The sequence below is a fragment of the Capsella rubella genome, unplaced genomic scaffold, assembly GCF_000375325.1.
Source record: "Capsella rubella cultivar Monte Gargano unplaced genomic scaffold, Caprub1_0 scaffold_7, whole genome shotgun sequence".
In the NCBI taxonomy this organism is placed as follows: domain Eukaryota; kingdom Viridiplantae; phylum Streptophyta; class Magnoliopsida; order Brassicales; family Brassicaceae; genus Capsella; species Capsella rubella.
Genome location: NW_006238917.1, coordinates 8,838,781 through 8,863,750, shown reverse-complemented (window position 1 = coordinate 8,863,750; position 24,970 = coordinate 8,838,781). Strand labels below are relative to the sequence as shown.

Sequence of the window (24,970 nt, the reverse complement as noted above, 5' to 3'; positions counted from 1 at the left end):
AAATTCTCTAAAAGACCAAATAGTATTAAGGATAGTATATAAAAAGATACTGAAAATTTTAAACCTCTAAACAAAGATGATCTATATGTATCCATTATATTTATACGTATGTATATAAAAATTTCTCAAAGTGTAAATACAATAATATATGTTTCATATTCCCACCCCCTAACCCCAAAGTAAAAGATATTGTAAAGGAAACTAATTAGAGTCAGGGGAAGTAGGTTTTACAGATATGTTCTAGTCCTTGCTTGAGTCCCAAGAACCAATCCACCACTTGAGAATGATCTTTTCAAGTCTACATGCTTCACTCTGTTTCCACTTTCAAGATCATTGTTTTCCTCTTCTCCCTCTCTGCTTATCCGCAGAACAATATCCGCGGCCGAGAACCGACGTGGATGATGAGAACTGATGGAAACATGACTAACCTCTTCCCGATGATCAACAACGACTACATTTCCTTCATTGCTTGTAAACTGGTCAAGATTCATAACCACAACACGATGATCGTTTTGTTGAGTGGTAGGGACGATGATCTTAGCTCGACAAAGTGGACAATTTGAGTGAGACTTGAGCCACCTATCGATACAAACCACGTGGAAAATGTGGTTGCATTTAGGCAACAGCCTTAAGCTCTCGTCTTCATTAAACTCTCCTAGACATATTGAACAGTCAGTACCATTGATCTTGAACCCGTTTTGATGCTTCTTTAACTTGAAAGATCCGATCTTTTTAATGAGAGCATCGTCTAAACCAGTGTTTGAAGACTCATGAGCAAAAGGGTCGCCTTGGTCTCCATTTTCCGACGAGTTAACATCGAGAATGAGATCTGATCTTCCTGTTTCCGAGGCAGCTTCGTTGTTGGTGTCGTTGGCGCAATACTTCGAGACAAGAGTGTAGTAAGTTGCCAAGAGAAAGGCAGTAACAAATATTCCAATGATGGCAATAACAAGAGGGGAGAGATTGGGGTTTGATGCAACGCCGTCGTTTAGGAATTGTTCGTAGGCTAATGGTGGTGGAGAGAGTTTGATGTAACTGCACCATTGAGGACAAAATGTGGAGCAGAAGCCTTGAGTACAATCTCTTGGATTTATATATTGATTCCAAGCATTGGGATTTGGATCGGTCTCCATGAAAGAGTAGGGAAAAAAGAAGAAGAAGAGGATTAGATCCTTGAGGGATTAATCAAAAGATATGTTACATTGATAAGTGTACTCATTCATATGTGATCATCCTCCAAATCGTAGCATAAAGGAGGTGTTGGATTTGTTTATATATGTGTGACTGTGATATGAAGGAGGTTTATACTATAGATGTGGTATGTACTAAATTTGATATGTTGTTAATATAGAATAAAGATTCTTGTGGTATATGAGAAGTTTTGCTTTGTTTTTGTGTATCCCCTTACTTTTTTGTTCTTTTTATGTGACTTTAACTTTGTTCTTTAGCTTCTTTTTTCTTTTTCTTTTCATGATTTAATTGGCTTGTTGACTAAGATATTGAATGTGGTACGTATATATGATAGCTTTGATTTTGTTGTCATATGATTGTATTTGAAAGATCTATTACTAGCGTTGATTTAAAACTTACATTACTTAACATGAATCATCCAAGTCGTATAACAAAAATTCAAACCTCTGAACTATGATGATGTATGTATCCATTATATTATATGTATATCAATTCAAAGGTATGCATTTATCGTGTACATGTTACCACTCAAGCGAGTCTCTGTTACGAAGTCTCATCTACCCTTGTTCCGGATGGTAACACATAGTACACGTAAAGAGCTGCTAGTTTGTATAGGCAGATTCTTGCTAAAGAAGCCATTGCAGAAGATACCTCCTAGAGGAAGTTCTTTGTGAAACATGAAGCTACAAGTGCTAAAAGAACGGGAAAAAGTGGTGTCTCGGTGCACTGAAGCTGACTACTAAGGTAATTCTCGGGTTGGTTACTACAAGTGGTGTCATTGTGAAGCGCAAAGACTATTTCTTCTTCTCAGTATCTTGGGGGATCAGCACAAATCTGCCAATCTTGAATCAGAAACTACCCTTGAGAAGTTGTCAGTATGTAATGTCAAACACTAGTTGCTTTGCGATACATCTTATTATGCTGGTTTGATTTGATATTGTTCACCAAGTGATTAAAGATTACTAGTCGTCGTTAGTGAACAAGTCAGTCTTGTTATCAATAATAAAAGACACTTACTGTAATAATAATTAGGCAAAAGTTTCATAAACAGAAGAAAGATTCATACTTTACAAGACTGTCTTTTCTCTGTTCATATGCCACAAATCAAATCTGAATCTAAAACTCGTGCAAGTTTACAAGATGTTATGAAACTATTAATTTTACCAGAACTTTAACCGGAAACCGGAGAAATGAATGGTTCCGATAATAGCAGATAAAGTAAAGGCGTAAGCGGTTAATATCAGAAGAGAAGAGAATGGAGAAGCAAAGATGGTATCTATAGTGAGGTTCACCATTCCTGTACCAAGGTTTGCCTGTAAGAAACGGGAAATGTGATATCAGTATCCAAGATTGGAAATGACTCTGGAGAAATTCACTGATAAGAGACTTACAAGCAGAAAAGTAGCTAATAGATTTTGGTCAATTGCTTCTTCCAGTGATGAAAGTTTGTTCATCGGTATATAACTAGACAGCATAAATATCCCAAGCGCCTAGAAATAAAAGCAGAGACAAATCAAAATCTGAAATCACAAAGACAAAGTTTTCACCATTATGATTAATTCTGTACTATAAAGTGACCTGAAGATCTTGCGCAAGCACCCACGTAACATAAGGCATGTTGCACTGCAGAAAATAGAAATGGTTTTAATCAATATAGTCCCTCTTTAATGCTTTGAGTTTTAAGTAAGTATCATTACCGTTCGACGGGAAATTCTCTCAACGTAGTTATCAAGAACTATAGTCACAATCCTGAGACAAACATACATAGCCCATGAGTCTCGTATCATAATGAGATTGTATGTTCTATAACTGCTTGCTTTTACCATAACAGAAGAGAAACGAGGAAGACTCTAGCGATTGAGCTCGTGGTCCTTCGAATATTTGAATGTTTTGAGTAAAAGAGACGATACCCTAAGTGAACGCCCAGAAGGTACATGCCCCAGTAACCTGAACCAAAAGAAAATTAGATCCCAAAGAATCAAAAGAGAGTAGTAAATAAATCAAATCAAAACCTTACCAAGAATGCTAAATACTCCTTCCTTGTTTTTGCTGATAATGTCAACTCCTCTTTCGTCGGAAAGCAAATATGTGTTCAGTCCACTAACCAACCAAGTTTGGTACCCTGAGAACCATGGAAGTTAAAGAAGATAGTTAGATTTCACTATCTTGTAATTAAGAGAGAAATGGAAGTAAACCTGGATTGTACCTGCAAGAACAGCGACACCTAGGATTCCACAGTACTGAGCAGGAATGTTAACAAATGATGTGAGAATTGATATGGCTGCAAGTGTGAAAAAGAAATTCCAGTGTACTCCATATTCCGTAACATGGACCTTCATATAGTTTAGAACCAACAATGGTTAGAGTTTGTAAAGCGACAAGCATCAATGCTAAATAAAGAGAAATTGTGGAAAGTTTATTTACCTGATAATCTACACCTGAAGTAGTCACAAGTCTTATAAATCCGAGTAATAGCAGTGGAGCGGTTGCTTTAATTCCAGTTATCCAGTTTCTGAAGCAATGAAAGTAAAAAATTGGACTAAGTTTGCATAATGCTGAACCAACAACAAAACATTTCAAAAAGGATAACGGAGTGCCAAGAGAATCACTCACCCTGATGACACGCCTCTAGCTTGCCGAGAAACAATAGCATTTGCTAAAACAAAAGAGCCGACCCCAAGATCCATCTGTTTGCATTTCAAATTGTTATAGCAAGATATATACAAAGTCCTAATCACAATAGGAAGGATAAAGTCATCACTGTTTAGAGCCTAAAGGACTATGAGATTTAAAATTTCAAGCATACCAAGCTAGTACCGTAAGTCTCTGTCTTGGCGTACCTCCTCGGAAAGATTGTGAAATCAACAGCCAAGATACACAGGCATGTAATTAGCATCTGCAATGGAAAAACTTTCAGAGTATATGGAAGATAAAAGCAGAGTTTGCTTAAATTAAAACTAAAGTAATATAGTATACCAGAGCAACTCTATAAGAAGATACGCTTGTTCTAAATGAGAGAGCCTGTCCTCTCTGCAACCCTGAAGAAGATCTAATTTCAAAAGCTTCAGTTAGCTTAAGTTAAACCCGTAACTAACACATGTTTGGTTTGGAAAATATAGGGAAAATGCATGACTTACAAGTTCTACCTTTTGGCAGTCACGGAAAGAATCAGCAACAACACAGATAACAAGACTGTTCCAAGATAGACCCATTCCGATAGAACCTGTCATCAGTTTCGATGATCATAAGAACGCATCAAAACATGGCGATTGACGAGTCAAAAATGTCCTCACAGGAAAAAATGGAAAAGAGTTTGAAGGAACATACAGTGAAAAACAGGAGCATGGGGAAGACAATGAAGATGAAATCCAAGGATATAGCATAAGTATAAGCCTTCCAATTTCTTGAAACAACAATCTCCTCGTCGTTTTTCTTCGATGAAATGGCTTTATTACCATCATCATTATCTATAACAAACATGTAACAACATCTTTACACTAATCGAACTAAGAAACATCACTCACCTTCAAAAAGCACTATGCACTAAAATCTTTAGACCTCAATGATGATTCCTCTAGCAAAAAGCACACAATTTTCGAAATTCTATGACCAGATTTGTTTACTAAGCAGATGAAATGCGAGAAATGGATTGAGATAACGAACCAATTCTGCAGTGGAGGCCAATGGAGTATCGCAAAAGAACCAAGAGCTGAAAACGTCATCCGTCATTAGAAATTGAGCAAAATCGAAGAAATGGGTTTTAAAAAAAATATACTTACAGGGACAATGGTCAACAGTGCTGCGATTTCTAGAATTGAAGATCCATCAAGATTGCTTACAAATCTGCCCAAGTCAATTCAAACAAAAAAATCCAATAAACGAGAAATCACAAATTCAAAAATCTGACAACATATACAGATCATTGAGAAGACGAGCGAGCAAAAAGAGAGAAGCTTTACTGTTCTTTGAGATGCTTGTTTGGATTCAGAGTCTGCTTTGCTAGAGAATCCATTAGAGGTAAAAGATCTTAACTTTCGTCACTCCTCGTTGATCAAACTATAAAGATTCAATTTGGCTTGAATTGCGAACCGGCCGGTTCAAATATAGGTCCGGTTCACATGAATAGAGACTAGCAAAAATCAAAATTTGTACTGTAATGCAGGTAAGTTCACTCATCATTCCAAAAGTGTTACGGTGACAAGGAAAGGTAACAAATACTTTCGAGATTTCAATTTGGCTCGAATCACGGACCGGCCAGTTCAACTAATAGGCCTGGTTAGTTGGATTTTATCAGGTTCATATGAATAAAGAGTCAGAGACCTCTTGAATGGAAAGAATGAAGACTTTTTTTTTTCTATTTCATGATACATAAGTACAATACACTTCCACAAAACTTGTGTGTAAAAAAGATCGTCAGGAATTCCCAACCAGAGTCAGTTTCATTTCCGCCTTCGCCTTCCTCGCTTCACCGTAACACCCAGACATCCGTAAACCCGACAAAACCGCTCGTCTCGCTGATGTGGGAATCTTAATTCCTTTATTGTAACACGACAATAGCAGCTTTGAAGCACAAACAAACCTCATGTCTTTACAGAGATTATGCACAACAGAAGTGTATGTATACTCATCTTTCACTTGCATCGACTCAAAATATCTCATCGCTCTGTCCACATGACCCGCTTTACACAATCCATCTACCAAACAATTACAGGTCACAAGATTCAATCCAATACCCATCTCTCCCATACTTACAAAATGGCTCTCGGCTCTTCTTGTCTGTCCCGTCCTTAACAAACCATTGACTATAATGGTGTGCGTATACTCATCCACTTTCATTCCTTTCCGCTCTATCTCTCCTAACAAATCATCAACAGCATCCAAGTTCCCGACTTTAAAATACAGATTCAACAATGTGTTGTACGAAACAATGTCATGTCTCCTACCTTTCCTAACTAGCTCTTGCATATACTCATACGCTTCTTTCGTTCTTCCTGTCTTAATCAAAGCGCTAATAACCGCGAAATAAGCATACCCGTCATAAGTATAACCTTCTCTCTTCATCTCTAAGAACAATTGTAGCCCTCTACGAATCCTCCTGGTCTTGAAATATAATTTTAGTATTGTGGTGTATGTAACAGCATTTGGAGTGTAACCCGATTTCTTGAGCTCTGTTAGCATCCATTTAGCTGTACCAACCCTCCTGGATTTACAAAGCCCGTTGATGAGAATGTTATAAGTCATGAGCTCAGGTTTAAACTTACTCTGCATCTCCTTAAAGAGCTCAAGAGCATTTTCTATATAGCCACACTTGCAAAGAGCATCAAGGATAACATTGTAAGTATCAGGACCAGGATTAAGCCCGGCGAGCTGAAGATCCTTATAAAGAACCCGAAACGCTTCTTCCTGTTTCCCTAGCTTAAAATAACAGCACATCAAAGTATTGTAACTCCACAAATCAGGATAAATGCCCCACTCAAGCATTTCGTCGAACAGGTAGAGGACACGATCTAACATAAGCCTTCTACCTGCTCCCGCGATTAAAGAATTATACGTAGCGACGTCTGGTCTAATTCCAGCGTCTCTCATCCGACGAGTCACGGCGTAAGCTTCTTCTATACCAACGAATCGACAATACCCACTGATCAATGTGTTGTAAGTGACGACATCAGGAGCCACACCTAATCTGATTCCGTCGATGATTAAGCACTCAGCTTTCTCCAATTTCCGAAATTTGCAGAGCGAATCAACGCAAATGTTCAATAGCCTCGTTGATAATCCAGTGAAATTCACCAACCCACGAACCATTCTATCGGATTAATCCGAACTAACATAGAAGAATCGTAGAAGAAGAAGCAAGATTTGCAGATGAATTCGTGACATTGGATTTGAATAACAAGCAAAATTATTTGGAGAAAGGTTGATACTTTTGATTCAGATCTCGGCGAAGAATGTAATGGGCATCGGAAAAATCTGAAGTTTCGAAACAAAAATTTTGATTTCCACATTGCAGCATCTGAGAGGGTTTTACAAGAACAGTCTTCAACTTCCGAGTTTATTATATTTCATAAGAAACCCCTAAGTTTTTGTTTTATTCAAAGTTAGTCCTAAATTCTAAATATTGACACATACACCAACAACTCTAAGACTCTAATGGTTATGACAATAGCTCAAGACACTAGTAGGTTTAGGAACAATTAAACAAGAGAAAGAATGTACTGAAACTCGAATTTTTTTTTCTCTCCAGGCAATATCTACTAGACACTTGCCTCAACAGTCTTCACTCCTCAACGTCAAGGACGGTTTATAATTTGTATCAGAAGTTCCAAAAAATTATGCAAAACTATGGAAAGCAACAATTCCGTTAAAAAATTAATAAAATTCAAGAAAAGTACAAATATTTTTCAATAAGAGATGTTTTTTCAATAACTTCAATAGATTTTCTCAAACGAGCCCATTTGAAAAAAACATTGTTCATATACAAATTTAAATCTGGTTCAATACGTATTTACATGCCAAATTGTTTGTTTTAACATTATTTTGTCGATAAACCAAGATTAGGGAACATGTTAACATCATTATGGAACATCTTTACATCAAATGCTCTATGAAATTGAGAAATCCATGATCATCGCTTTTCGTTCGACTAATATAATAGGATATGGGAAGCTTGACATTCATGAACTTAGGAGAGCCATACAAGCCATGAAAATGAAATTCCATACTGAAGAAATGGGTCATCTACCGGCGACGAATGATGAATTGGTTATGGGATGTGCGAAATTCATGCATATTTTCAAGCCAAGTTATCGTGGAGCTACTCTTTTCTCAGCATTTGTGTCCAACAATTCGCAAGATCATGATCTTTTCTCAGCATTTGTGTCCAACAATTCACAACAAATAATGTCGGAAACAAATCATTAGCTGCTTCATCATTGGCCACTCGGTTTGAGTATAAGGACCCCTTGCGATATCAAGGACAAAGCAGTGCTGATGATGCACAAGTTCTTAGCCATGTTTCTCCACCAAAGCCTTTATCAAGCTCCAGCTCTTTGAATGTTCAAGTAAGCCTTGTGTTTTAGTTAACTCCAAAAACAGTTTCAGTCATCTACTATATAACTAATTTGATTGATTACTAGGTTGAAGAATCGCATGAAGCAAGAAAGAAGTTCTCAAACGCAAAGTCCATATCTTCTTCTCAGTTTTTTGGATATGAGAATATATCTGATAATCTTCCATCAAAAATAACCCTTGAGGTAAGTAGATTGTCCACTATATTATTACGACAAACACACTTTTTGAGATATCCCTGGTGATCGATCTCTCTTTGATTTCATATGTTGGCAGGTGAATAAAGAGATGTGGTTGAGCAAAGTGGGAAAATTCAAGGACATGCTCGTTGGGGGAATACTTGGAGCTAATGTTTGTGGCCTGCAAAGGGAAATGACAGAGTTAATGCAGAAGTTGCATGCACAAGATGCTGAGAACATCCATATTGTCATCCGTCGGGACTGGGTCCACGAAATGTGTGACCGAGTAAGTTTTACCACATTCAAAAATCTCTTCATCGGGTATCTTTTAGTTATCCATGATTGTTCTGATAAACATAGTACTTGGGTTGTTGTTGTTGTGTCTAACAGATCATAAAGATCCGGGGCCACATCTATTTTCTCCCTATATATGGAGCTAAAACTTTAGCATTATAATTAATTAAAATACGATATTACCCAATGAATTAGATGATTTTTAAAAAATCGTTATATGTTAGAAAGATTTAGGATCTTTCTTGTTAAATCACTCACAATTTGGTTTAGCAACACAAAATAAAATGTCCATTCTTATTATTAAACTCCAGAAAGTGGAAAAAAATTCACTAATAATACTAATTAGCATCTTCTCAAGTTAAAAATTCTAACCTAAGATATATATATATAACCAATACAACAACAAGAAGACAAAAAAAAAAACTTAACTAATTGCCAAAAAGAAAAAAGTATATTATATTCCTTTTTCTTCAGTTTTCGGATTGAGTTTGACCGGAGACTTCACCAAACCGGCGATGATCATATCCTCTGTTTTTAACAAGTTCAGCGAACGTTACACAACTCTCTGTCTGGCTATGTCCTCTCGTGACCTTAATCTTCACATGTTCTGGTAATCTCAATGTATACTTATCTTCTTCCTCCGGTTTGTTCCTCACTATCGAGTGTCCCGTTGAATGCGACCTAGAGAATTTCTCCGGCAAACTCTGTTCCTTTTTTATGTTACTGCTCTGTCCTGAAGACGGCCAAGTATCAATCAGTGTTGTTGTCTGATGATGACGACGACGATGGTAGTCTTCTTCGTCGTCGCTTCTTTCTTGAATCACATCTATGATCATCTCATCCACGGTAGGCTTGGTGTTCTCCGGTGGCGGAGGAGGATCAAGCTCCCGGCGACAAACAGGGCAAGTTCTGTGAGATTCGAACCAAAGATCGATGCACTCTTGGTGAAAAACATGGTAACACGTGGTCAAGAGACGGAGCACGTGATCTCCGTCGAATTCAAGAAGACAAATGGCGCATTCGAGGCCGTATTTTTCTTCCCGGAGATCTTTAACGGAGGAGTAAGGAAAAGTGGGAAACGAATTTATGATCCGGAGGTCGAGGCCGGGATTTACGGGTGGAGCTTCCGATGGCTGTAAGGGATTCTCGGCGGATCCGGTGTCTCCGCCGTGGTGGAGACGCCAAGCTTGCATCATTGTGTCGAGGAAACACTTGCAAAAATAGAGAGTGAAGAAACCGATGAAGAAGAATACGAGGAGGATTACGGTGAGAATCACCGTGAGAGGCGGTGTAACGTAATGTTGTTGCGGAGGTTGCGGTGGTATAGGTGAAGGTATTGCTGTCGACATTACGGTGGCCGGAGACTGATTATCTCCGCCGTGAGATTACTCATATACCAAAAGACCAAAAAAAATAAATGACAAGACAAAAACTTCTATTTTTTTGTAAGGTTAATATTTAAAATTATTGTTTTTATTTGTTTGAAGTTCAGTTTTATTTGGTATAGTGTGTGGAAAATGTGTGTTTTTGTGTGAGAGAAAGAGTGTTAGGAAGTTTTGGTTACTAAAAATAAAAAGTGTGTTTTGGGTTTTGTTATGTTTGTTTATTGTTTGTGTTTGCTCAATGGTATCCATTGAACGAGCCGTATGTGACATTTGTTTTACGCTAAAGCCACCTAGTCCTTAAAAATAGCGAAGTTTTTTTTTCATCTTGCTTCTTAGAGTATGTATATAGCGAGTTGTTTATATATGTATAGTCACGTTATAGCAAGCAAAATATAAGAGTTGTTGTTCTTTATTCTATAAGTTTAAAATTTTTTGAAAGAAAATAACATATTCTAGCATCCAAATACACATTTAAAAATGCACGATTGTGTTAATTAAGCGTCTGATTTTGACATTCGGTTAAAACGCTCTCCAAATTTAAATCGTTAAGTTGAAAACGCCAAATGTGACGTTGAAAGAGACATATATAAAATAATAGTAGTCCTTAAATATTACATGAGACCATTATAAATTAGTAGAGTAATTATAAATTAAACTTCAGCGATCACGATTATGAATTATGATTATGAGAACACACACATAAATTAAACTTCAGCGATCGACAAACATAGATATTTGATAGTAGAGTAATTATAATGCATTGATTAGTAATTAGCTCTTAATTCTTCTTCTTTTTTTCTTTTTTTTTTTTGTTCAAAACGCTTAATTCTTCTTCTTCTTTCACTTCTTCAACTCATGTAGGTAGGTGTCGCATACGCCATTCATCGATAAGTTCTTGGACTGCAAACACACATTTTAGAATGCAGAAACGTGCTAATCAAACTTCAAAACTTTTACATTTGCTTGAAATAATACTCTCTAATAGTCTTCAGCATCATATTCAAACATCTAATATTAAGAGGTTTATTGGGAACTAGGATCATTCATCATCCTATTGGCTAAAAAAGAAAGTATCTAGTAGCTAGCTTGTAATCGAGTAGGCATTTGTCTATTTTTTTGGATACATATATAAGCTTAAACACTTTATTCGGAGTTTTTTTTTTATTATTGGATCTTATGGCAATTGTATGTTTTTATGTCTCAACTCTCAACTATGATCAATAATAATATATTTGTGTTCTTTTATTTGGTTTTGTTGCTTATAATCTTTTTATGTTTTCCTTTGTTCTTCTTTCCTGTTTGCATAATTATGATTTGTGAACTTGTTTTTCGTTATATAACGTATGTTACAAACTCTAGAGTCCTAAATGTCCTATAAATATGTCTATTATTCTGTGAGCCTCTCTCTTCTAAAGCATTGACCGGTCATCATCGTGTGTTACCGCACGCGGTTGATCGAACCAAGCCTAGAATACATGGAGTGTCCCGACATGCGATGGAAATTAAGTACAATTTTTTTTTTTTTTTCACAAGATATACAATTTTATTCATAACAAGTTGGGGAAAAAGTAAAAACCATGAAAACTGCAGAAAAATATACAAATCTTAAGAAATCATGTATATATTCTTTTGATTAAATCGGTAACGCTAGTCTTTACTCTTTAGTTTGACCTTTTGTTAATTTAGTATCATTAATTGAGTCAAGTGGCTAGTGTGTGAGTTAACAAGTTGTTTACATTCTCATCATTAGTAAAAGAACTTATAAAGAATACTGATTACCTTTAAAACTTTAACAATGTCAAACAAAATGACAAAGCTAAATTAACCATATTATTAATTATACATATCGAGAGAACCTTATCTTATCTTATCAAAAACAGAAAACAAAATCAAATCACCAATTGTAATGGTAGTGAATCTAGATCTTCACAAATAAAGACAAGAAAAACCAAATGTCATTTTGCGTGATTGTGATATTTTAATCATCCACAAACCAAAATATTAATATATTTTTTCCCGAAAACCACATTAGACATGCAATCTAAATAAGAAGAATTAAAATAATAGTAGTGTCGTAGTGATAATAAACTCTACGACAAATATAACGATATCGAACATGTGTTATAGTATCCATACCATATTACTTTTCATATGGTGAGCGCCAATGGTATTCACTAAAGTACAAAAACAATATACAATGGGTAAGGGTGTTTTCGTAACTTCCACAGATCTTAGAGGACAAAATATATTCGATACTTGCCCCAAGTACGAAGAACCCGTACAGACTCACTTGAACCGACGGTTCCTCCACGTGGCGATCACAGACCGGTTTCGATCACGCTCTTCTCGTGCGAAGTGTTGACTTAGCTCGTAGCTGATTCTTCCCACCTAGACGGTCATCGCATCGGACGGCTGAGGTAAAACCAACTTTAAGTGTATTACACGAAAGAGAGTCATGTAGCGCGCGAGAAAGTCAATAAATCTAACGGTGGACATGAGATGTAAGTCAAACGATCGTACGGTAGAAATGAAGATATATATAGCAATGATTGGATTATTAATTATCATCACTCTCAGAGATCCGAAGAGGAAGAGAAGAAGAAAGCGAAATCGAAGTTCTGATGAAGTCTCTATTGATGAGAACTGGTTCGATGCCGGTTCTTCAAAACCGGTTTAATTCAGGTGGTTCGTCGCGGAAGATGGTGAAGACAACACCTATCATCTCCAGGAACAACTCCGTCGAGTCATTATCCAGCTACGGCGAGAGATTCGCTGCCGTAGGAGGGAAGATCTCCATCGAGGTTAAGGCTAACGTCGGGATTCGGAGGGTGTTATCGGAGAGCGATGTGATTAGATCCGAGAGAATGCTGAAGAGTGTTGGATCTAAGCCTTCGCCGGCGAAAATCCCGGAGGGTGATGAAGCGGAGGAGGATGAAATTAGGTTTGGAGATGGTTGGGGTTCGTTGATCTCAGGTGGTTTACTTGTAGAGGAGGAAGGATTCTCCGGTGGCGATGGTGGTGGTGGATCTGGTTATAACGGCGGTTATGGAAACGGCGGAGGAGGCGGTTATGAAGATAGGAGCAAGATCGGTGATTATTATCGAGAGATGTTGAAATCGAATCCTAATAATTCGCTTCTTCTGATGAATTACGGCAAGTATTTGTATGAGGTTAGTGATTTTTAGAAGCTGAATTTTGAGTGTTTTTTTTTCCAATTGGTGAATATTGAATTTGGGATTTGAATATTTCAGGTGGAGAAAGATGCAGAGAGAGCTCAGGAGTACTATGGAAGAGCAATACTGGAGAATCCAGGTGATGGAGAGGCCTTGTCTATGTATGGTAAATTGATATGGGAAACGAAGAGAGATGAGAAGAGAGCTCAAGGTTACTTTGATCAAGCTGTTAATGCTTCTCCTGATGATTGGTAATGAACTGTAGATTCTTTGAGTACTTAACTCAAATCCCAATTTGATTTCTTTACTTGGGGATCTAAAGGTTTGTGTTGTTGTAACTTTGCAGTATGGTTTTGGGTTCGTATGCACATTTCATGTGGGAGACAGAGGATGATGAGGATGAAGAAGAGGAAGAACTGATGGCTGCATCACCAGCTATGGTTTCTGCAGTTTAGAAAGGAACACAGAGACTAGCACAAACAAGAGGATGAAGATGATGATGATGGAGAAGAAGAAGAGTAATGGAATCTTAAAATTATGTATCAAGTATCAGAACCTTTAGTGTATTTCACTGTCTTTTACTAACTTTTTTGTTGGTTTAACTTATGTTGTAATAACCTGAAGAGTAATAAATATGTATGTGAAGGAAAAAACCAATGTAATATAACTATTATAGAGAATAAAAGGGCCTTTTGTATAGCATTGTATATTTTTTGAATTTGGCTACTTCGAATTAGAAAATGTTGGAAAATGAAGTGGATATAACTCGTTGATGATAGAAGAAAAGAGCAAGTCTTTGTGATCGTCACAATCAAAAGAAACTACTAAGAAACAAACTAAACAAAGATTGAATTGAAACCTACTTAACATGTCTCTCTCTCTCTATTTATCTAAAACAAAGCTAAATTTAAGAGAAATAGCAAGGAGAAGAAGATGATAGAGTAAGACAGCTCAATCTACTTTATAGAGATAATTCTGATGTGGAGAGATGTGTCAAAAGGAACAGAGAAGCAAACCCTGTCAATCCAACCCCTGAACCGTTTAATTATTGAGGACTGTTGCTAGGCCAGAGAGGGTACATCTGCATAGGCATATGCTGAAGCATTTGTGCCGAGTTTCCAAATAGCACATGATTATTGTTGTTGCTTCCACGGTGCAACGGGGAATTACTTTCGTTTTCCTCTGATGACTCGCTCGACTGTTGTTGTTGTCCTTGAGATCGAGGGCTTCCCAGTCCTCCACCACCAAAGGTCAACATATTGGCTGGTGCTGAAGCTGGCTCTGGAGTATTCTGAGCACGCCCTGCGCTTTGTTTCTGCTTTTTTCCATCTGGGACAAAGCTTCCGACAATGACCTATATAAAAAACCGAATCAAAGTAAGTATCTTGAACACTTTGGTGATTAAACTCGAGTGTAAAGGTTAAGAATTTGAGTAACCTGGACTTGTGATCCAGCAACTAGCATTCCAGCAACACTCCCACCCACAATCCGGCCATCTTGTCCAGCCAGCGACACACTCAAGTTACCACTTTTGGTCACAGTACCATTACTCTCAGAATTTAAGAAAGAACCTGACAGAGAAATGATTTCATATCGGCCCTGCAACAACAACACATCCAATACAGCAGCTCAATACAAGATTGAATAAATTCCAGCAGAGCTCAAATCAGACCAAAGATTAAAGCAATGCACAAAAGACATGACAAGTTATACCTCATAGTTAACAATTCCATCAGGATTGGTAGAATGACGAAGCGCCACCTTAGACACAGCTCCTGTAGCTGAGAGAATACAGATTGCGCGTGGCCCTTGGTTCGTAAACGCCATTACCTTCGTAGCTATGTCCTGAATAGAATGAAAGACCATAACTTTATCCAACTGAAGAGGCAGCAGAATTACTCAAAATCCATTCAAGATTAAAGATTTTGCTTCAAACAACACATTACCTCTCCAGTTTTGACTTCAATGACATGAGGTGTAAACCCAACTCCTCCAGTTCCTCCTGCCCACACACACAGAGAGACACAAAACCCATTAAGTTGAACTGTAAACAGTGATTTTGATTTGATCAGAGAGAGAGAGAGAGATAGATCGAGTATTTTCACTGTACCTAAAGCGTCAAGCTGCTTCTTACCGGAGCCAGGAGGACGTCCCCTGTTCCGTTTAGCAGGTGGATCGGAAGAGTTAGCATTAGCTCCTCCACTATCACCACCACCACCACCACCACCAGGTCCTTCATTTCCAGCACCATAGGAATTAGAAGCTGAAGGAAGAGGCGAAGTAGGAGCCAAACCAAGAGCAATGTTATTCCCACCACCACCATCAGCCGCATACTTCCTAGGTCTTCCTCGTTTCTTCTTCACCTGTGGCTGCTCGATCCCAAATCTCATCGAATGCTGCTGAGCGGCGGCAACGGAAGAAGGCGATCCGTCAAATCCAAGAGATTCAAGAGTCTTCTGATCCATCTGTTGCTGAGGTTGAGGATGATGGTAATGATGAGGCTGATGCGGCGAGATAGAGCTGAAAGGCAATCGCTGATGCATAGCTTGAGATGTAGAGGTGTGACCCATTAAAGCGGCGGCGGCGGCGGCGTTAGGGTTTCGATTGTAGGAATTGTGGTGACCCATTAACATCCCTGGCGGTGGTTGTTGCATATGCTGCTGTTGTTGCTGCTGCTGTTGCTGTTGCTGTTGTTGCTGGTGGTGGTGGATTTCTCTGGAATCCATTGGAGAAAAGACTCAAACTTTGTGCAAGATTTGTGATTTTCTCAGAGACCCACTTTTTCTTGTTTTACGAATGCCGAGAAAATAGACGAGAAAGTGCAGGTTTTTGAGTTTTAAGCGAAAGCGTGTGAGCTAGCTAACAACTCTTCTCTCTCCTCCTTCTTGAGTTCTTCATCAGAGAGAGAGAAGAGGGGACGATCTAGTTAAGTGTCTAATTTTTAATTACTTATTTTCTTTTTATAAAACATTTTATTTAATATAAGTAATTTAGGAAACAAATCTTTGGTTTAGGGTTTTCAGTTTTCAGGAGATTGATTTATTTTGTTTTTATATGATAAACAAAATCTATAGGTATAGAATTTAGTTAGGGTTTTGTTAAAATATGTGAATGAATAGAGAGAATTTAAGGAGAGAATGAGAGAAAGAGTTTTTATTTTATTTTTATAATAATGATTATGTTCAGTCCATTTATACTTTCTAGTTGTAATGTAATGTACTCTTTAGATTTGGTGTTCTCTCATTTAACTCCAGTTCTGTTTTCATAAATGTTTTTTATTTTTGGGGTTTTTCACATAATTTTCATTTCTGCATTGAATGAACCGAGTTTGGTATATATATTGGAAAGAGAAATCAAATAGGAATGAGAATTATGTGAATTTGAATGTTACTAGTTTAGAGGGAAACCAAAAACTCTACTAGACAAAAAAAATATATTTTTTTTAAAAAAAAAAAGGCAAAGGAATTAATAAGAGAATAAGAATATATATATTTTTAATAAAATTATGTAACTAGAGATACATATTTTTAATAAAATTATGTAACTAGAGATTATTATTTTTGGTTTGACTGTGTGTGTGTGAGTGTTGGGAAATCCAAAGAAAACATGGGGTTTGTACTTTGATGTGTCAGATTTTTTCTTAAGTATAAGTATATCCTCAGATCTTAAAAAAACAATCACTACTTTGAAAATGACAGCAGCTTATTTTGACCATTTTGTCCTTCTCTTGCCTCATCTTTTTAAGAAAAATCTATTTATTCAGAATTATGATCAGATTCCAAACTCTAATTGACAAAAAAAAAAAAAAAAAAAAAAAAAAACTGAGCGTTCTTAATTTTTAATGCTATGGTATATAATGTAGTTGGAATATTTTGTAGCAAAAATAGAAATTTATATAATGTAGTACCAACTTTAAATACACAAATCGAAAGTTAAAAGACAATATATACATAATGATATTAAATGTCATATTGAAATGAAACTTAGCATCTGATTTTATACAAACCATGCTTTAGTTTAGTAACCTAACGAACCCACTCGACTGTGTGATCATGTATTTAGGGATTTGGGGATAATGAATGATAGAATGAGAAAGCACAAAACTTTTTGTCTAGCTATCCGACTAAAGTGATCTCGACTTTACTAGACCAACAAGCAATAAAAGCACATGTTAGTAAAAGTTTACGCCATGCGCATACCTTAAGAAACCGGACACGTTAACCAGATGATGTGAACATATCGGTACCTGAAACTAGAAAGAGGTTTAAGAATTGAGATAGACAACGAATGCTTTTCAAAAGTTTAACCAACGGATGGTTGAACTTGAACAGAAGAAGGCACATTGGTTCAAAAGTTCACCAAGGAAGTTATATTTTGAGATTGACCCAAAAGGTACTTTGATCTTAGCAAAAGTGTGGCTACTCCACCAAAAGTATGATTTGAGCAAAGCGACAGCCTATAGATGCAATTCAAAAGCAGAAAACTAGGTTATACGTGTATCTTAATCTATGCTGCTATGTACTTTCAAGAGAGAAGAAAAATAATAGACTACAACCACCAATAAGCTTAACAAAATCATACCTGAATCCCTCAATTGTAAACAAAACCAACATTGAATGGCGCAAATGATGGTGGACTTCTTAATGGGCTTAATTCTCACTAACTTAGCCCAAATAGTGAAGTATATCAGTTAAATAAAGATAACATTTACGGCGCCGTTAGTGGACAAGATCCTAACTCTTTTAATTATTGGTTTTTTGCATTTTGGTTAGAAGATTTGTTTGGACTTTGGATCCTTGTCTGGTCCGATTGGGAAACCATGAAGAAGTAGAAGTTGTGGTCTAAAGAAACCAGTTTTAACAGACACATCAATTTATAGCTTTTGGGAGAGAGCAAGTTTGTTCCTTTAGTGTGCAAGTTTGGTTTTTAGATATGGGTTTTTTCAAGAAGTTGGCTGGTGTGTTTGGATTTGGCCAAGAAGTGTTGAAAAATGAGGAAGATGATAATGAGAATACAGGAATCGATGATTCCGGGGACGGAGATGAGCCGAGATTCCGTGAAACCGGATTACCAAGGAAAGGATTTGGGGTTCCGGTTCAAGTCGCCGTCGAAAGGTCCAATCTTGCTCCTCTTCTTCAGCCTTGCGCCGCCGGAGATGGTGGTATTCAGGTTTGGAATTTCCCGTTTCTATAAGTGGTTGAGTGCTTTCTTGAAGTGTGGATTCTAGTTAGCTAGATTAGCTTAGGAAACGTTGAACATTAGCTTTGAGGTTTATTAGTAAGTACCATTAAAGATGGACTCATTCTTTAGTACTACTTTAGCTGTTAGTAATCGTGGTTCATGCTCTACATAGGTTTCAGCTTGAATCTCCTAACATACTTTACAAAATTGATTTTGATATTCTCTATTTTTTTGCTTAAGCATTATTGCTCAGAACACAATTCTCCAATGGGGATTTTGAATTAGGTGTCTTTATGTGTAAGTTGTCTATTGTCTCTTTCATTTCCATTTGTAAGTGAAACCAATGAGTATGAGTTATCCTAACAGTTAGATGCTGTATACAATGTCTGTAGAAAGCAAGTGTACTTCAGTATCACTTACTATAGTTTTCTATGTAGTGGAAGTGAAACTGTGCTTACTAATCTCTAAACCTCAAGGGCTATGATTCACTTTGTCTTTTCTATGACATTAAACTTCTAGCACTAGTTTCTTGATTTCTGGTGCTAGATGTTCAATATATGTTGATGTTGCATATTGGTTCCATTGGAAACTATATTATGGTCCTCTCTTGTATTGGATCAGGGACTAAGATGGTATACGAAAAGGCTAAGGGTTGATGAAGATGGGGATGTTGCAAATGAGTTTTTGGAAGAGGGAGAGAAACTGACAGACGCAGAAGATGATCATAACTGTAGTAAGACTATGCCAAGACTCCAAATTAAACGCAAAACGAAACCTGCAAAAGTAAGAGGACTGGTTGTGTCTCCTGATGGGAAATTCCAGCAATGTATTGAACATCAAGGAAGTTTATTTATAGTATGAATGATTTTGGAACACTGAAGAGGTTAGGACAGGTTTCTGTTTCATCAGGAAACACAAGATTTGAATGTGTAAAAGAGGGAAGCAAATAGAGTTGCAGACATACTGGCGAGAAAGGGAAATGATCAGTTTCGCTCTGTTTGTGTCTTTGAACTATATTCCAATTTGGTTTATCGAGTCTGTACAAACTGATTTGATTCATCTTATTTCATTTTTTGATAATGCATTGAGAATCAATTCAAGGATGATTACTTATAGTATGATTGATTTGGAACACAAAAGTTAGGTAACGTTTTGGTTTCATCACCACCATTTCTAAATATTGATATCAATAAAATAAGTAATCAAGATAATTACACTTAATTTGGTTCATTTGTATTTTGTATCACGACAAATTATATTCTTTTGTATAATGATAATATGATCATCCTTTTCTGTTTAAACATGAACCCAAGAAGTTTATTGTTTTGATACATTTGTAATGGTAAATTTCATTTTCCTTCCAACCATCCTTTTCCTACCACGTGTGGCGATCTCACATGAGCCAGGTGGAGAACACACGAGAAATCTGAAATCTTAAAAACCCCAACAACATGGGAACAGCTGTTCTGTTGCATCGAAAGATCTATTTTACCGCCCAAGTCTCAGTTTTAACACACAAGTACACAACGCCACAAAGATATTCGTATTTTATTATACCTTCTTGGATTTTTTCTGATAGTTAAATACAAAACTCGATGTTTAACTAAAAAAGCTGTCCATATGTAAATCAACTCTTTGATAATTATGTAGTTAAAACGATTTTCAAGTATTCTGTAATTAAGAATATCCCAAAAAAATTATTTTGTTTTCTATTAGATTAAGGCGATAACACAGTTAAAATCATAATGTAAAATCAAATATTTTAAATTTTATAATTTGAAGGTAAATTTACAAATCAGTCTCCAACAAATGAGCTGTATATCAAACCACAAGTCGCAACCCGTGTCATCATTAATATTGTTCACGTTTGTATTTTCCTTTTGGCAGAAGATAATTACGGTTTGAGACTTTGAGTTATATTTCGTGAACGTACGAATTTAGAAAATATTTCCACAAACAACCAAAGCTGAAGTATATATATATATATATATATATATATATATATATATATATATATATATATATATTACATATTGTTTCTTTTCTGTTTTGTTTATTTCGTACTTAACTATCTCATATGATTTCTGACTTAAACTGATCTATACCAAGTAAACGTGGCAAGAATTAACCCTCGCAAAATTTAAAACAAATATATCATATATAGTTTCTGACAGTTCGCGATCTCTTGCTTATTAAAAATGAAATTGTATTGTAGTTCGAAGTCGAGTTTTCATATTTTAGGTGTTAACGTGGCTTTTTAGTTCATATAATGTGATTAAACACACACAATTTATAAAAAAAATTATTAAGTTAGTCCCCGTGCAAAAAAAAAAAGGTATACATGTGTTATGTGTCAACGTTAATACGACTTTGAAGGATCCAAAAGGTCAAACTTTAGTTGAGAGTTGAGACAGTGATAACTTGGTTTTGACTTTCTTATATGCATCTCTGATCTCTCTATACAACTAAACAATATTTCTAGAAAACTTTTATGATAAAACAAGAAAAAAAAAACCCTGTTTTGTTTGTTTATGTGTGTTTTATATGTTTAATCTCTTTTTATTGTTATTGAAAATAGAAAATCTTGCAAGGGGGGTTTTTACATATTTGATATCTTTTTAGCTGTTAGAATTAATGTAACTAAAAGTGTATGTACCTACTTGTGAATTCATTAATCGAAGAGGAACAACACATACAATATACAACTAATTAAGATCTAGTTTTGGAACGACCTGTTTAACAATATTAGTACTAATTGGGTGACACATGCATGCATATAATTAATTATGCAAAGGCTTATAATTAAGGATAATTGTTGGATCTCTAATTTTAAAACTATTGCATGATGGAACGTATGTTAGTTTAATATCTTTTTCAATAACTTTTGACTTAGTTTTTTTTCGATCTTGTGAACAAAAGAGAAAATAAAAGTACTCTTTAATTTAATATTGACATTAATAATTGCAAGTCATGTGAAACCCATCAGTCTAATTAATCTTTCCTCACTAGCCAAAAGAGAATATTATTTTCGTATAATCGTATCTATTATAATAATCATGTTGAAGGCTAAAAGCATAATACGACGAAAAATAGAACATCACGAGTTTTATATTTCCTAAGAATTAATAAAAAGATAAAAATTATAGTAACAGCATATAAAACAGTAAATTCGTAAAAAATTGTGAGAAATCAAAATGATCATCAAGCCAAACCGAAAAAAAGTTATAAAAAAAAATCTTTAAATTTATCTTAAAAATGACCAAACATCAAATTTACACCCTTAATATATATAATTGCTACTGTATTTTGCAAAGTCAAACGACACGTAATTTTTAATTACCAATCGAACTTAGAAGAGATTCTCGTAGTTCAACCAACACACTCACACGTATTAACTTGTTTTCCTATGGCCGGCTACATAGTTTACGCATCGCATACGTAAACCATAGATCCATCGCTCTATATGTACACATATATATATACACATACACAATGAGCTATATATAGAGAATACACTAACAACATATTCTATTCTTGTATACTCTTATTACAAAACAAGGAGAAAGACAGAACTAATTTCTCTCCCTCATCAAAATGTCCAACAAAGTTCACGTAGGGAGCGTTGAGATGGAGGAAGGTTTGAGCAAGACGAAGTGGATGGTTCTAGAACCTTCTGAGAAGATCAAGAAGATTCCTAAAAGGCTTTGGAGGATCGGAAAAGATGATCCGAGGAGAGTGATACATGCCCTTAAAGTAGGCCTTTCCCTGACAATTGTGTCCTTGTTATATCTCATGGAACCTCTCTTCAAAGGCATTGGAAGCAATGCTATTTGGGCAGTCATGACCGTTGTCGTCGTCCTTGAGTTCTCTGCCGGTAAATTTAACAACACATTTCCTCATATACACTCAAATATTTAAGATCATATAGTAATATAATTAGTGTTAAATAATATAACGTTTTGTTTTAACTTCTTGAGTCTTTAATTAGGTGCAACGTTGTGCAAAGGACTTAACAGAGGACTAGGGACACTAATCGCGGGATCTCTAGCATTTTTCATTGAGTTTGTAGCAAATGATTCTGGCAAAGTCCTTCGAGCTATCTTCATTGGCACTGCTGTTTTTATCATTGGTATGCAAACTCTCCAAATTTTAGTATCTAACCATAATAACCTCCTAAGTTTTTATAAGAGTACATCTCTATTGATTTATGTTCTCATTGTAATGTGACAGGGGCGGTTGCAACTTATATAAGATTTATACCATACATAAAGAAGAATTACGATTACGGAGTAGTGATATTTCTCTTGACATTCAATCTTATAACGGTGTCAAGCTACCGAGTAGATAGTGTGATAACCATAGCGCACGATAGATTCTACACTATAGCCATTGGTTGCGGAATCTGTCTTTTCATGAGCCTTCTTGTTTTTCCCATATGGTCTGGTGAAGATCTACACAAGACCACCGTTGGTAAACTCCAAGGCCTCTCTCGCTCTATAGAAGGTACGACGTAATCCTCAAAAATATAACATTTTTTTTAAATGTTTTCTTGATTAAAATTAACACCAAAATTGTAAGAGATTTAGTAAATTAACATAGCTATATATTTAATATAACGATGTGTGTAGCATGTGTGAATGAGTACTTTGAGGAGAAAGAGACAGAGAAAGAAACATCAGATTCAAAAGATAGAATCTACGAAGGGTATCAAGCTGTTTTGGATTCTAAATCCACTGATGAAACACTTGTAAGTCTTGTTTTTTTAATATAATTCTCCAATATTTCAAGATTTTTTTAAGAGTCTCCAACACGAACTGAAATGATAATTCTAGGCATTATATGCAAATTGGGAGCCAAGACACAGTCTAGGTTGTCATAGATTCCCATGTCAACAATACGTTAAAGTTGGAGCTGTTCTTCGTCAGTTTGGTTACACTGTTGTTGCTCTTCATGGTTGCTTACAAACTGAGATTCAAGTAAGGTTAATTACATTAATCATGTAATATTTTTTTGTTGGTAATGAACTTTATACTAATTTTTCTTGTATTTTTGTTAAAATTATATTTTTTTCAAGACTCCAAGATCTGTTCGCGCGCTTTTTAAAGATCCTTGTGTAAGACTAGCCGGAGAAGTATGCAAAGCTTTGACGGAACTAGCGGATAGCATCTCCAACCACCGTCACTGTTCGCCGGAGATACTTTCCGATCATCTCCACGTGGCACTCCAAGATCTCAACTCCGCCATCAAGTCTCAGCCTAAACTCTTCCTTGGCTCTAATCTTCACCGCCACAACAACAATAAACAACACTCCAATAACAAACACCAAAACGGCACCGTTTCGCAACGCAACAGCAGCAACAACATTGGAAAAGATCTAAACGGCGACGTTTCACTTAACGAAACCGGTTTACGTAAAGGCCAAAACGGAGCCGTTTCGCTATCGAGCTTTAGAACCGACACGTCAGCTTTGATGGAGTACCGGAGATCGTTCAAGAACAGTAATAACAGCTCCGAGAAGTCGGCGGCGGCGGCGGCGGGGGAGAGGAGGATGTTACGGCCACAGCTGAGCAAAATCGCGGTGATGACGAGCCTCGAATTCTCGGAGGCTTTGCCTTTCGCGGCGTTTGCGTCGTTGCTAGTGGAGATGGTGGCGAGGCTTGATAATGTAATCGAAGAGGTCGAGGAACTGGGAAGGATCGCATGTTTTAAGGAGTACGATAACAAGAGAGATCCGACGGCTGACGATGTCCGATGCGAAAAACCGTCGAACGTTACGATCAGTGTCAGCGCCGCGGAATAAAGCAACGTACGGCGATAAATTTAGCGTTCTTTTAGAATTAGATGTTAAACCGATCGGTATAAGGCATCGATGACGACGATTCGATTTGATCGGTATGATTCGGTTTGTCATTTTAACGAATAAGAAAATAATTATTTACTATTTTTTTCTTGATTTCAATTTCGTGAATACGAAACTTTTTGAATTGAGAGAAACGATACAAAAAGATGTTTAACGCCATAAGACAGGTTACTTATTTTTTTGTCAACTTTATAGAATTAATCACACAAGAAAATAAAAAGGAAGAAACAGGGCCCAACCGGGTTCGAACCGGTGACCTATTGATCTGCAGTCAATTGCTCTACCACTGAGCTATGGACCCAATTTGAAATATGCATAAACTATTTGATCTATAACAGTCAACACTGTTTCATAAATCATTTTCAAGAGGATTAAATGTTCTGGTAAACTATTATAAATGTATAAGATACGCGTATTTCCATTTTTGACTAATCTTAAACATGAATGTAAGGCATAATTATTGAGGGTCTGTAATATATGTGAAAAAACTGCTACATGATTTTGAGTTCTAGATTTTCTTTTTCATATGTTTATTTAAATTAACTTTTGATGAAAATTTATTATTCACTTCCAATGACTCATAGTCTCACTAATTTTCTGTTTCAAGTCGCATTCAAGACATCGATATTTTGGAAATAA

The 24,970-nt window shown here is 36.3% G+C and overlaps 8 protein-coding genes and 1 non-coding gene across 10 annotated transcripts; 3 read left to right on the top strand and 6 right to left on the bottom strand.

Annotated features, from left to right (window-relative positions):
- Window positions 1–47: 47 nt before the first annotated feature.
- LOC17880780 (putative RING-H2 finger protein ATL53) lies at window positions 48–1,252 on the bottom strand. The gene has a single exon (XM_006284138.2). The coding sequence runs from the start codon at window positions 1,131–1,133 to the stop codon at window positions 228–230; it is 906 nt and encodes a 301-aa protein (XP_006284200.1). The 5' UTR covers window positions 1,134–1,252; the 3' UTR covers window positions 48–227.
- Window positions 1,253–2,208: 956 nt separating this feature from the next.
- On the bottom strand, window positions 2,209–5,259 carry LOC17878301 (uncharacterized protein At4g17910). Of its 2 annotated transcripts, XM_006285134.2 has the most exons (16): window positions 5,151–5,259; window positions 4,971–5,034; window positions 4,855–4,900; window positions 4,519–4,658; window positions 4,338–4,414; window positions 4,168–4,240; window positions 3,998–4,087; window positions 3,805–3,878; window positions 3,616–3,703; window positions 3,398–3,524; window positions 3,209–3,313; window positions 3,015–3,138; window positions 2,889–2,940; window positions 2,770–2,814; window positions 2,583–2,681; window positions 2,209–2,504 (listed from the first exon to the last, which is right to left on the bottom strand). In XM_006285134.2, the coding sequence occupies exons 1-16, from the start codon at window positions 5,201–5,203 to the stop codon at window positions 2,352–2,354; spliced, it is 1,410 nt and encodes a 469-aa protein (XP_006285196.2). In that variant the 5' UTR covers window positions 5,204–5,259; the 3' UTR covers window positions 2,209–2,351. The 2 variants fall into 2 exon arrangements, with proteins under 2 accessions (XP_006285196.2, XP_023634806.1); XM_023779038.1 differs by lacking the exon at window positions 5,151–5,259 and having other exon boundaries at window positions 4,855–4,859; window positions 4,971–5,026.
- Window positions 5,260–5,514: 255 nt separating this feature from the next.
- Window positions 5,515–7,148, bottom strand: LOC17878581 (putative pentatricopeptide repeat-containing protein At4g17915). The gene has a single exon (XM_006283631.2). The coding sequence runs from the start codon at window positions 6,994–6,996 to the stop codon at window positions 5,605–5,607; it is 1,392 nt and encodes a 463-aa protein (XP_006283693.1). The 5' UTR covers window positions 6,997–7,148; the 3' UTR covers window positions 5,515–5,604.
- Window positions 7,149–9,202: 2,054 nt separating this feature from the next.
- Window positions 9,203–10,081, bottom strand: LOC17880371 (RING-H2 finger protein ATL29). The gene has a single exon (XM_006285727.1). The coding sequence runs from the start codon at window positions 10,079–10,081 to the stop codon at window positions 9,203–9,205; it is 879 nt and encodes a 292-aa protein (XP_006285789.1).
- Window positions 10,082–12,694: 2,613 nt separating this feature from the next.
- LOC17877606 lies at window positions 12,695–13,989 on the top strand. Its single transcript, XM_006284228.2, has 3 exons — window positions 12,695–13,287; window positions 13,369–13,541; window positions 13,637–13,989. Exons 1-3 carry the CDS (start codon window positions 12,739–12,741, stop codon window positions 13,743–13,745), a joined length of 831 nt encoding a protein of 276 aa, XP_006284290.1. The 5' UTR covers window positions 12,695–12,738; the 3' UTR covers window positions 13,746–13,989.
- Window positions 13,990–14,046: 57 nt separating this feature from the next.
- Window positions 14,047–16,213, bottom strand: LOC17878958 (AT-hook motif nuclear-localized protein 13). The gene is made up of 5 exons (XM_006283737.2): window positions 15,401–16,213; window positions 15,237–15,292; window positions 15,004–15,135; window positions 14,728–14,889; window positions 14,047–14,644 (listed from the first exon to the last, which is right to left on the bottom strand). The coding sequence occupies exons 1-5, from the start codon at window positions 16,014–16,016 to the stop codon at window positions 14,336–14,338; spliced, it is 1,275 nt and encodes a 424-aa protein (XP_006283799.1). The 5' UTR covers window positions 16,017–16,213; the 3' UTR covers window positions 14,047–14,335.
- Window positions 16,214–18,070: 1,857 nt separating this feature from the next.
- Window positions 18,071–19,584, top strand: LOC17880416. The gene is made up of 2 exons (XM_006284604.2): window positions 18,071–18,459; window positions 19,093–19,584. The coding sequence occupies exons 1-2, from the start codon at window positions 18,223–18,225 to the stop codon at window positions 19,330–19,332; spliced, it is 477 nt and encodes a 158-aa protein (XP_006284666.1). The 5' UTR covers window positions 18,071–18,222; the 3' UTR covers window positions 19,333–19,584.
- Window positions 19,585–22,042: 2,458 nt separating this feature from the next.
- Window positions 22,043–24,412, top strand: LOC17879659 (aluminum-activated malate transporter 12). The gene is made up of 6 exons (XM_006283378.2): window positions 22,043–22,345; window positions 22,460–22,600; window positions 22,702–22,974; window positions 23,100–23,218; window positions 23,304–23,447; window positions 23,546–24,412. The coding sequence occupies exons 1-6, from the start codon at window positions 22,066–22,068 to the stop codon at window positions 24,269–24,271; spliced, it is 1,683 nt and encodes a 560-aa protein (XP_006283440.1). The 5' UTR covers window positions 22,043–22,065; the 3' UTR covers window positions 24,272–24,412.
- A 148-nt stretch (window positions 24,413–24,560) lies between these two features.
- Window positions 24,561–24,632, bottom strand: TRNAC-GCA. The gene has a single exon. It is a non-coding gene; the product is annotated as a tRNA-Cys (tRNA).
- Between the last annotated feature and the right edge of the window lie 338 nt (window positions 24,633–24,970).